Source organism: Cydia amplana, chromosome 16 (genome assembly GCF_948474715.1).
Source record: "Cydia amplana chromosome 16, ilCydAmpl1.1, whole genome shotgun sequence".
Taxonomy (NCBI): Eukaryota; Metazoa; Arthropoda; class Insecta; order Lepidoptera; family Tortricidae; genus Cydia; species Cydia amplana.
In genome coordinates this window covers 9,168,138-9,180,315 of record NC_086084.1, presented here as the reverse complement: position 1 = coordinate 9,180,315, position 12,178 = coordinate 9,168,138, and the positions used below count along the sequence as shown (strand labels likewise).

Below are 12,178 nucleotides of genomic sequence, written 5' to 3'. Positions count from 1 at the left end.
TGAATTGAAATCATTGAATCAAAGTGGAAGTCTTATGTCACTTTGACGTTAACGTGTAACCAATCAAACGTCTAATCTTTTGATGAAGTGTATTTTTCAGCAGGTTTTACAACGGCTTAAACAGCTTATCTACGTTCCATAATACGCTCCTTTTCCCGAAAACATCACCGCCTGAAAACCATCTGAAAACGAATATTTATTAGTTTCTTACCGGCACTAATAACATAAAGATGACGATGTCGAATTAATAAAAAATAACTAGTAATTTGATCATATTTTTAATATTAGTTATAAACGTTATTTATCACAAAAACATGGTGAAATATTTCCCGAGATAATTTTCTTTACGTCTATAGAATCAAATACAAAAAAAATAAAAAAATGTAATTGTCAAAATTTTGGCATTTGAGTTCAAGTACTTGACTTGACTTTATTGTTGTTGCATTATATTTTTGCCATTTGCAGGGCGATTTTTATCGTATATAATAAATAAAATGTAAGCAGATCAAAATGCCACGAGTAGCCCCTATGAGGATTAGTGTTAGGGATTGTTTAATTTTGGTTTTATTAGTAATTTTTAACACAATACATATTACTGATATGGGTAAGTTTCGTAAATATAGAATTTTGTTTGTTGTAATTAGTTTTATGCACTACTTGTTATTAATAGATTATAATATACATTTCAGCAAACAGTAATAATATGGAACGTTCAAGCAAAGAAAGTAAATTGAAGGATACCAATGATAAGGGAGTGAGCTTCAGTGAAAATGAAGAGTACTTAAAAAGTTGCTCAGGTAATACGTCGGATTGTTCGACGCTCCAGTACCCATGCATAGAATGCCACCGGAACAACGACTGCCGATATGGCAGTATGGATAATTACACATGTGAAGTCAAGCCCAAAGTATCTTGTAATGTAAGTTTCATCTAGCCTTTATATTACACATTAAAATAATATTACATGATCAGATATTTAACATCTGGCTGAGAGACAAAACACAAAAAAAAACGATTCATACAGTATATAATTATCTTTATTGGTTTTTAAGATCATGTGCTGTTTAATATGTGTGTAATGCTTACTGTTTAAGTTTTAAGGTAAACCACAGAACCTACTCCTTTTTATTTCAGGGTCTAAAACAATTCAACAGGACCGCAATGTGCCGCTATTGCTACCAAACTGACAAATGGGAGCATCGCTGTGAACAGAAAGCCAACTGCAACTCCCTTGCCTCTCCTCTCAAGTTTTATGCGTAAGTATTAACAACATCTGAGCCCTAAATTTAAACTGAAAATGATCAAGATAGACATGTCTCTTTGCCTATTATATTTCAGGACCAATTGCACAGTCTCTGATGATGTAATCTGCCTTGGAAAGAGAAGATTTTTGAAAAAGATTCGCTGTTCATGGACTGGAGGCACTCGCTGGGGTACCGCCCTTATTCTAGCATTGACTCTCGGAGGGTTTGGGGCAGACCGGTTCTATTTAGGACACTGGCAGGAGGGAATAGGGAAATTGTTCAGTTTTGGAGGCCTTGGAGTTTGGACTCTTGTTGATGCATTGCTTATTGGCATTCACCATTTAGGGCCAGCTGATGGTTCTGTGTATATTTAGTCATTAAGTATGAATATGTAAGAGAATCTGTGAAATGATGTTTAGGATGTCTGAAGTAATAATGTTATTTATTAAATAGTTAAGTATTGTATCTTAATGTTTTCCTTTATTATTAAATTTAGCTGACATAAGTGCAAAAACTATGATAATTCCACTTCCATTTTAATTTGCCATCATTCTATGTAAGAACTTGCTCATAACTTGTGGCATTACCACACTAGTATAGGTCTACCACTTAACTGAGACAGTGGGTAAGAACTTATTATGGTCAGCTACAGGGACTGCATGAAGCTGATTTGTATTATGTTAAGTAAGTAAACTAGTCTGCCTCAAAACTAATAAACTACCTTTTACAAGACAATGCAACTTCTTTTCCAACCACCTTAAGGTTGTGGTAGATCTATAAGTTATTAGGTATAAAAATAAAAATGTTCTCTAAATATTAAACCAACTTGCATAAATAAACAGTTTTATTACAAAATAATTTAGTTTGACGAAACATATTCTTAACAATCAATTATTAGCATAACACCGATATACTAAATCAACAAGCTCATTTTTCTTCAAACCAGTTATGGCTGGTGTATTTTTAGACTTCAATAATTCCCTTAATTCTTTAACTGTATAGTCCTTCACTTCATTATTGTTTAACCGATGTTTTAATATTGCTTCTGCATCCATGCCCTCTAACCTTGCTTTCTTGGCTGCAGGTCCAGAGCTAGAAGGCCCATATCTTTTTGTTGCCATAGGATCAAAGGGCCCAAAAATTTCTTCAAATAAATCAGCTTTGACATCCTCAAATACCTTTGGCTTGGGCATTGTTGTATCTTCAAATGGTTCTACATCATCCTCTTCCAGAGCAACAGCTTCCACAGCTCTCATTAAAGACTGCGTTTTCGGATTTTCAAACATATTGGGATGGTAGTCAAACTTTACTGTATTTAATACATCCTTCATAAAAGACTTGTCAACACTGGATACTTTGCGATCTCCATCATCTTCAATGATTGGTACTTCTCTTACATTCTCCATGAATGGGAGCTGAATGACATCAAAGCCCATTTCAACATCATTCCCTAAGGGATTTGAACACGGAGACAGTGCTACAATCTTTGGCCTAGAATTGACTCTTGTGCACAGAACACAAATAGCCACCATGGACATCTCTAAGCATGCTTGATAAAGAGCTTTAAATGCTACAGTAGAGCCTTCTATAATACTTTCATTAGGGAAAAGGAAGTGACAAGGCTTTAAAAACCACTTTTCTTTGCAGAGTATATGGGACGGTTTGAACCCAAGTAATTTCATCATAGGTGGTCCAAATGGATTTTTTAATGACTTCATCTCATTGTCAGTAAATTCTACTCTTTCTCCTCCATATTCCTGATAATGCAGTAATTCCGTTTTCAACAATGGCATTTTAATAGTTCCATCGTCATCAACATCCATGGCTTCACCATTATCTGGTCTTTGAGTAACTTTTACAGTCTTTGTGACGCTTGTTAAAATAGCATTGTCTGCCCTGTGCAATGCTGTAGTTTTTTGGTACTGATGAGTTTTACTGAGGTTATAGACTCCTACTCCAATTGAGAGCCCGTCACCGATGACAAAGCTGAGCTTAGCAACAGCAAGATGCCTGTCTGTTTGTTGATGCATTAATTGCTCAACATCTTTAGATTCCCAAACAATTTTTGGAATGACAACGCCTTTGCCTTTACTTGCTTCAAATAAGAAATTTTCATAGAACTTGTCTGTTTTATATTCTAATTGGGAGATGTTCAAAAACTTGACTTCAATATTGGAATCTACTAAGTCAGTAACTCTTTTGATCGTGGGTTTCTGATCAGAAGCTATGGGGGGTTCATCAAGTCTAGTCAGAATTAAAACTGTGCGGGATGAAAGCAGTTTCTTACAGTTTGCATATATTTTGCTGCAGTGCCACAAAACATCGGACATTTTAAATTCCTTTGCCTGCTTTAAAGTGTTAATATCCAAACTACGGAGTTTCTTGAAGTCTTCCAGCGAGGGAGTGTTCAATGGGCAAACGTCAACGACGCTTTTTATTCCAAAAGCGGAGGAGTTCGAATCGTCCGTGCCATACAGACAAACACCGATATGGTTCGAGTTTGCTAATCTCAGATTTTGCCGAATAAGCGAACAAGTCGCTGCATGTGCGGCTTTTGCTGTGCCGTATTTGGAAGGATCGTAGACATTGATGAGCACTAAGCAACCGGGCACACCTCGCCACGATGGTGCATTATCCATTTCTTCATCAGAATCCATTGTTTTAAGTTTAGAATAAAGTTTAACGAATCTTAGAATCTCACCGATTATTGCGCCACAAACAAATGACGTGATTCGCAATGTGACATTGACAAATTGACACTCAACGAACGTCAAGTTGACATTTGTGATGAGTGTAATCCAGCGTGTTTTGCAGCACCTCAAATAGCTTTACTATAGTGTGTCAAAGGACTGTCCTATTTCAAACAGAGAGAATCATACTATCTTTGTCTTTGTTTGTACTAGCACACAAAAGAAAAGGATGAGTATAGTTTTTTTGTTCTTATTTACTGACAAATGGGGTTTCCCAACTATATTATTTATTTTATAGTCTGTCAAGCCATTTCCGTCAGTAGAAAAATGCGGCAAATTTAAAAAATATAGGCGTGAAAGGTAATTGTCCCATAGCAAATTTAAATTTCGGGCCTTTTTCTACAGAGGAAGTTGGTTGACCGGCTATATTTAAATTTGAGTCGTTAAAGGCCTGTCCAGGCGAGAACTATTTTTCGCCAATCAGATTAAATTGTCCGATCAAATCAGGTGCTGCGGACGCAAACGCCAATTTGGCCACTTTCACCAATTTTAAATGAAGACCGTCCTTTGACAAAATTTAGCTGAATCGAATCAAAGGCAAAGAGTAGTATAATATATAGGATGGTGGACGATGTGACATGCCTGGAGTTACAAGCTTTTGTAGGCTACGGTAACAGCTTGGTTTCAGGCGGGGTCTATGCTTGTTTTCCACTGACATTGGTATCAAATATCTAAATTGTGTCAGTCAAAAAAAATATCAGTCATGTACACAATGAATGAATTTCATGCATAAAGCGGGTCATCTCTTTTGCAGCTCGCTGAACCAGTGCAACACAAAAGTCACCCGCGCAAGATAACTGTCCGGTATTGCAACAAGTATTTGTGGCTATTCATCACAGAGGGGTCCTTATGCTTCATCATGCCCTTCTGTATGGAAAGCCACATATTTGCAGTACTATAAGCACAGAAAAAACAATATTCTTGCCTGTGAGTACAAGTAAGCAAGTAGCCGACGCCTTTACTTCCACTGTGTACAAATACAAAACGCACAATTAAGTGACGCGATTGCATATTGCTCGCACGAGTAGATGGCGCCTTTACCTCGCTCCATGCATGCGCCCTATGCAATCACAGGACTAGAGTATTATTTAGGGATGTACGGTAGGTATGCTTTGTAATAGGATACCTACATATTTTTATTATAGAGCTATACCTATACAGAAGGTGGCTAGCGAATTAGCGATATCACCGATCGTCACCGCAATGCTTAGTTATTTTTTAAAGAAGGTAAATTAATCTCACCTAGCCAATCGGTAACTGGTTAAAGTTAAATGGAACGTATAATTTGGCTTTAATCATCGATCGATCTAGTTATCAACTGCACGCGATTGCAACCAATTGCATGCCTTTTGTTTTCTGAATGCGAGAGAGCGAGTGATAGGTATTACAAGGTTGACGTGGAGTGTAATTAGTGTGTCAGGGAGGCACCGGGTGGCCACGGCCGGCGGGCGGCGGGCGTGCGCACTGGAGCCGGCGCGGCAGGGCTGCGCGATCCGTCATTCGTACGCGGGCCCACGCCGCGGCGCCATCTCGCATCCTCATTGACAGCGGCCGGTCTCGCACGTGAAGCTCGCGCGTGGCGCTGCAGCGCGATCCTCGAGCCGGAGCCAGCACGCGTGCGCGAGCGAGCGCGTGCGCGCGGCGCAACTGCGCGCGACGACGGGCCGCGAGCATGCGAGGAGCACGGCGCTGCCGCGCGTAGCGAGCCAGGCCGTGCGCGCTATCACCATGGGCTGCGCCTCGTCCGCCGAGGAGCGCGCCGCCATCCAGCGCAGCAAGCTCATCGAGAAGAACCTCAAGGAGGATGGCATCCAGGCCGCGAAGGACATCAAGCTGCTGCTGCTGGGTTGGTTCTCTGTCCCTCTCTAGCTGTTCGTGCGCGCGCACGCCGATATTGACTGCGGTGCTCGCGCCGCCGGCACGCTATGATCTTCAAGTGCACGATGACAACTATTCATATCATATCATATTTATTCATCAACAATATAAGATTGTGTATGAAGTAGGTACACTAAGTTACAATAAAATAGGTAACATTTTGGAAATAATGAGTTTCATGAGACAATTATATCTGAACTTGACTAACTCATCTTTTAGCAGAATTCAGTCGTCTTTAGTAAGTTTTTCCTTAAATTGAGATGTAACACTACCTAGTAAGTACATTTCCAATTGAATGTGTACCAAATAAATCACTCTGCTTATGCAATAAAAAAGCTGAAGGAATTATAATATGTATGTGGAAATCCAATCCCAAGTACTTAGATAATTTTATACACAATTGATAATATAATCATTCTGGATGATACTGATTCTGCAGATATAGTAACATATTAACAACATATTATTATTTAAAATACATTCGTACATTTTATGATGGTAAGTATGATATGTAAGTAATACTTATGCAGGAAGCTTAGGACGTTAACCACATCAACAGGTTATTTATTGATCTTTAGAAGCTCAAGTGTCAACCTCAGCCGCCGTGGTGAGGTTTACACCAAGACCACCAAGTAATGTGATGCTTGGATTACTTAGTCATGAAATTAAAGCGACAGACAGATATACCTAAGTAAGTTTAAGTTTAAGAAAAAAACCTTAGGTAGGTACCTAAAATTGGTACAAAGTCCTTTCACAGATTAGCAGAAACGCAAAACTCGCACATAGGTATATCAAAAATCATGCCCACAACCTGCCTGCTGTTATTTCATTACTAATCCTCAGTCGCTTGCTCTTGTAAGACCCAGTATGCACAGCTAGAATAAAATAACTATTAGTAGACAGACACTGTCCATCCGCGGCCACGAGTCAGTTCACCATTTACTTCTCTCTGTTTTTATAGTTTCTGACGCCGTTCATCCACCTTTTGGGTCATACTGAAAGTTTCTGGATTCTGATATATGAGAAAACTTATTTTTTCTAAGTGGCCAGTCCAGGAATTTTCAGTATGACCTAAGTATTAACATAATTGTCGTTCATTTTATTACAGTAGTATCTCACAATTCATACCTAACACCAAAGAACCTGAATTAAATGGTAATATTTCACTAGTAGATAATAGACATCTAGTCTAGAGCTACAGTCGAAGTATTCACCAACTGAAAAACGTCCGCACTGTTGGACAATAAGTCTTTCATCAAGGATTTTCACAGCGTCTTCCCAGCATGCCCTACTCTCATGACAATTCCTTAATATCTTTAGAAAACATCTTTGGTCCACTTTAGGAGAATTTCTCCGGCTGCCTGGTACTCAAAAGAGTCAAAAGTCTTAAGCCATATATTCTATAGAATTAAGCATGACGGGCCATAAACTAAGTACATCCATCTCAGTAGTAGATTTACCTCCCTACTAATGCGGCCTTATGTACCTACCAATCATTCTATAGTTATACGTTTACCTATACTTAGTAAACATGGTAAATATGTGAGTTAACCAGTAAAAAAACTTGTCTTTTCTATACCCCTAGTGTAAATTTCATTCGATAGCGTGACGTGACGTAGACTGAAGAATCAAAGCGTGTATTTTTTTATACTACGTCGGTGGCAAATAAGCATACGGCCCGCCTGATGTTAATCAGTCTCCGTAGCCTATGGACATATAGGAAACTGAAGAATATGCCCAGGCACCTCGAGGTTTGGGCTGTAGGGCGTGAAAAATAAATATAAATATAAGGACTATGCTATAAGAAAATCCGCATTTTTGTAACGTCTATATATGCACTTAACAGGGAAGAATAGCTAATTAGCTACTGACAATAGGCACTTTTTTCATACAATTTCTTTTTAATTAACAAATCACTTTGATTTTGATGTCGATTGCTTCATCCTAAATAGCATAATATAATCTAGGTTTCTAGGTTTAGCTATTTAAAAAAATGTATTGCAAATTTTGAAAAAACCGTTAAATAACCTAGTTTTTCATCGTGTCAATAATATACCTACTAAAACATCATGGAAAATGTGTAGAAGTGGAAAAACGTTTTCTCTTTTTGTATAGACGAGTACGAGCAATACTTCCCTCTTAACACACGCACATAGCCCATAAGTATAATATATTATACCTACCTAAACCTACCAACACTACACTCGACTCGAACACTAGACTAGATTAGGGTTGCCATACGTCCCGATTCGCCGGGACATGTCCCGGTTTGAAGCACGGTGTCCCGGCGTCCCGGCCGATAAGGAAATTGTCCCGGTTTAAAAATCATAGTTATTTAGTAGGGGGCTGGACTTGGTAAATAATAATATACCTACATTTCTACGTTTCATATGGCCTAAATTAAAAAAAAAATGTTTTATAGTACATACTTTTACCTAATGTCCAATATCAGTTTCTCAGACACACAATCATTAGATGATTATGTAAATTATGTTATTTTATAGCTTTTAAAGTCTGTAATGTAGAGCTCGAATTTCAGGCTCCCGAGGGCCTAAGATCTCATCAATGGAACTTCGGCCCTCCAAGTAACTCTTGTACGAGTGTATACTGTATGTTCCGAAAATCGTTATTTCCTAATTGCAGTTAATACCATTCGCATTATTTCTCACTTTATATTTTTCTCGTAATCTTCCTTTCCCTATAGCAACTTTAGTCATTCGCATATTTTTCCATTCTATTTTTTTTTTGAAAAACTTATTTTCCCGGTATGTTTTGTAACCATTCGCATTATTCTCCAACTTAAATAGACGGAGCCCCGCTTCGCGGGGCTCCTATTTCTGGGCGGTTTGCCCTTCGGGCATCTGAAGCTACCTAACGAACCTAACCTACTTACCTACCTACGCTTTTTTCCCCAAAGTGTAATGTTTTCACGGACGTCTCACTAAATCAATAGCTAGGTAGGTTAGGTTCGTTAGGTAGCTTCAGATGCCCGAAGGGCAAACCGCTCAGAAATAGGAGCGGGGCTCCGTCTAGTTAAGTTGCAAAGGAAATGTTTTTTGAAAAGAAACAGTCCGACGAACTCCAGATTTGATGGACACCCCAGCGTTTTTCATAGTTTGTTGTTGTTATGTCAGGCATAAAATAAGCTACTAATAAATACATAGAATGGGTAAATATGAAAACGGTTCAAAAACATATCGAGAAAATAAGCTACTAATAAATACATAGAATGGGTAAATATGAGAATGATTATAATTGCTATTGATAAATGAAGCTTACGAGAAAAATAAAAAGTGGAAAAAAATGAGAATGGTATTAACTGCCATTTAGGAAACTACAGTATACACTCTCTTGTACATATGACACATATTATTGTTGAGTAACATTTGACGATTGATTCGTGTTAGAACGCTGCTTTCTTACAACTCGACCTTCGGCGTCACTTAATTTTTAACAAATATAAACATTTGTTTCAGAAGCTTGGCATTTGCCTCGCATGAAAGCTCACCGCGCTGGTTATAAGTACGCTTCGGGCTTATTAAGTAATGTGAAGATTTCTGAGCTCGACCTTCAGCCTCACTTTTTACCTAAATTTTTGGTTTGTCTTCCAAATCTCCTCTTCTTCAGCTTAGCCTTTGACCTCGCTGCGCCAAGCTCGGCCTGCGGTCTCGCTTTTTAATACAATGGACATTGGTTGGCGTCTATGCTCTAGCTGAGCTTATCCTGAAGCACGGCTTCGACCTCGCATTTTCCCGGAAATTTTTAGGCCCGGCCCGGCCTTTTTAACACGCTTTCACAATTTTGTCACAAAAAATTTCGCGCTCGCTGCACTCGCGTTTTTTGCTGGTTGACCCTGTGAATCTACATGATAGCTTGACTGGTCAATGAACAGTCATTTAAACACATGGAAAATTTATCTCGGAAACTACTGTGCTAAAATTTTGAAAAAAAAAAAAACAAAATAGTTCTTTACCTATCGATGACAGGAAAACCTATTAGATATGTGCAGTCAAGCGTGGGTCGTACTTATAACTTAGTTTTTGATGCTACCCCTACGGGTTTTTATAGACATTTCACTCGCGTTTCACATGAAAAAATACATTGTTAAAAATCCCTTGGAACCGTTAGAACGCGAGTCCGACTCGCACTTGGCCGGTTTTCTTTAAATGTCCCGGTCTGAGTCCCCACACATATGGCAACCCTAGTTAGATAGATACTTTGATAGATACACTCAAACAATTTTATTTCCTTTTCCCTGCTTTGTCAATTGGGTATACATAGAGATTTTCGTAATCAATACATACATTATGAATTCGATTTAATAATAAAATATCTGGGAGACCGAGCTTTGCTCGGAAAACATATAAAATCTCAAAAAATTTCGTTTTCCCAGAGATAAGACCTAGCTAGATCGATTTTTCGCCCCCGAAAACCCCCATATACCAAATTTCATTGAAATCGTTAGAGCCGTTTCTGAGATCCCCGAAATATAGGTATAGTTATACATATAAATAAATAAATAAATATACAAGAATTGCTCGTTTAAAGGTATAAGATTATTAGATATACTTGGTCAACCAGATCTTGACAGTAGAAAAGGCGGCAAATTTGAAAAATGTAGGCGCGAAGGGATATCGTCCCATAGAAAATTTGAATTTAGCGCCTTTTTTTACTGACAAGATTTGGTTGACCAGCTATAGATTAGATAGATATAGCTGGTCAACCAAATCTTGAATGCGCTGGAGGAATGGAATGCGCTCCCGTCATCCGTATTCCCTGAGAAATATGACCTCGGTCTCTTTAAAGCTAGAGTGAATAGGCTATTACTGAACCGGTGAGCTCCATCTTAGGCTCTGTCTTCACTTTCCATCAGGTGTGTCTAGAGCCAATCGCCGATCAGTTTATCATAAAAAAAAAAAAAATCTTGTCAGTAAAAAAAGGCGCGAAATTCAAATTTTCTATGGGACGATATCCCTTCGCGCCTACATTTTTTCAAATTTGCCGCCTTTTTCTACTGTCAAGATCTGGTTGACCAAGTTTAAATAAAATAACACTTAAATGTTCAGCCGTTATTTTGCTCGCGAGTTTGCTATGTGACACCGTGCCGGTGAACCTACCTCTATATCTATACCTAACTACTAGAAATAAAATTTACTTAATTTTTCATTTGAAATATCTTACAAAGCTGTTTAAATACCACATTGCCACTTGTAAAATTAAAATAAATGACAAAAATAAACAAAAAAATAAAAAAAATCCTGTCTGATTTTAGTAAGAGTAGGGGCATTAAATTGCTCGTTGTTTATGGAGTTAGAAAAACATATTACTGATCACGACTTAAATGGCACCCTGTATTATTGTGGTACGATGAATCATTCATTAACTCATATATTGAATAAATACATAAAAAATATAATTATTAAATTGATTTACAATAATTTTAACCCTTAAATGCATGATTTTTAGGGTTCCGTACCCAAAGCGTAAAAACGGGACCCTATTACTAAGACTCCGCTGTCCGTCCGTCCGTCCGTCCGTCCGTCCGTCCGTCCGTCCGTCCGTCCGTCCGTCCGTCCGTCCGTCCGTCCGTCCGTCCGTCTGTCACCAGAGGGCCTACCGCGAACCACGTTCGACGTGTTGCCTCCCTGTCACACTTACGTACGAATTCACAAGTGCGACAGAGAGGCAACACGTCGAACGTGGTTCGCGGTAGGCCCTCAGGCTGTATCTCACGAACCGTGATAGCTAGACAGTTGAAATTTTCACAGATGATGTATTTCTGTTGCCGCTATAACAACAAATACTAAAAACAGAATAAAATAAAGGTTTAAGTAGGGCTCCCATACAACAAACGTGATTTTTGCTTGTTTTTTTTGCTTGTTTTGCTCTATTTTTTGTTGATGGTGCGGAACCCTCCGTGCGCGAGTCCGACTCGCACTTGGCCGGTTTTTTCATTTTGCCCGAAATTAATATATGTGTTACGTTAATTGTTTGCTGATTATGGGTAAAATGGTAAAAAAATTATAACATCGATTTTCACTGCGAAATTAGTGTTAGAAGTTGCATAGGCTAAATCATAATATATTTATGTAAATATATAATTTTCAGTAAGAGATATATAGCTGGTCAACCAAATCTTGTCAGTAAGAAAAGGCGCGAAATTCAAATTCTATATGGGACGATATCCCTTCGCGCCTACATACCAAGTATACTTGGTCAACCAGATCTTGACAGTAATAAAAGGCGGCAAATTTGAAAAATGTAGGCGCGAAGGGATATCGTCCCATAGAAAATTTGAATTTCGCG

The 12,178-nt window shown here is 38.4% G+C and overlaps 3 protein-coding genes across 3 annotated transcripts in view; 2 read left to right on the top strand and 1 right to left on the bottom strand.

Annotated features, from left to right (window-relative positions):
• The first annotated feature begins 428 nt into the window (after positions 1–428).
• On the top strand, positions 429–1,661 carry LOC134655193 (TM2 domain-containing protein almondex). Its single transcript, XM_063510644.1, has 4 exons — positions 429–604; positions 690–919; positions 1,135–1,256; positions 1,339–1,661. The coding sequence occupies exons 1-4, from the start codon at positions 511–513 to the stop codon at positions 1,616–1,618; spliced, it is 726 nt and encodes a 241-aa protein (XP_063366714.1). The 5' UTR covers positions 429–510; the 3' UTR covers positions 1,619–1,661.
• A 409-nt stretch (positions 1,662–2,070) lies between these two features.
• Positions 2,071–3,945, bottom strand: LOC134655539 (ATP-dependent DNA helicase 2 subunit 1). Its single transcript, XM_063511011.1, has one exon. It carries the CDS (start codon positions 3,899–3,901, stop codon positions 2,132–2,134), a length of 1,770 nt encoding a protein of 589 aa, XP_063367081.1. The 5' UTR covers positions 3,902–3,945; the 3' UTR covers positions 2,071–2,131.
• A 1,762-nt stretch (positions 3,946–5,707) lies between these two features.
• LOC134654972 (guanine nucleotide-binding protein G(o) subunit alpha) overlaps positions 5,708–12,178 on the top strand; it is a 58,047-nt gene continuing 51,576 nt past the window's right edge. The window contains exon 1 of the mRNA XM_063510424.1: positions 5,708–5,840. Coding sequence (XP_063366494.1) covers positions 5,723–5,840 — 118 coding nt within the window. The 5' untranslated portion in view covers positions 5,708–5,722. The remainder of the gene's footprint in view (positions 5,841–12,178) is intronic.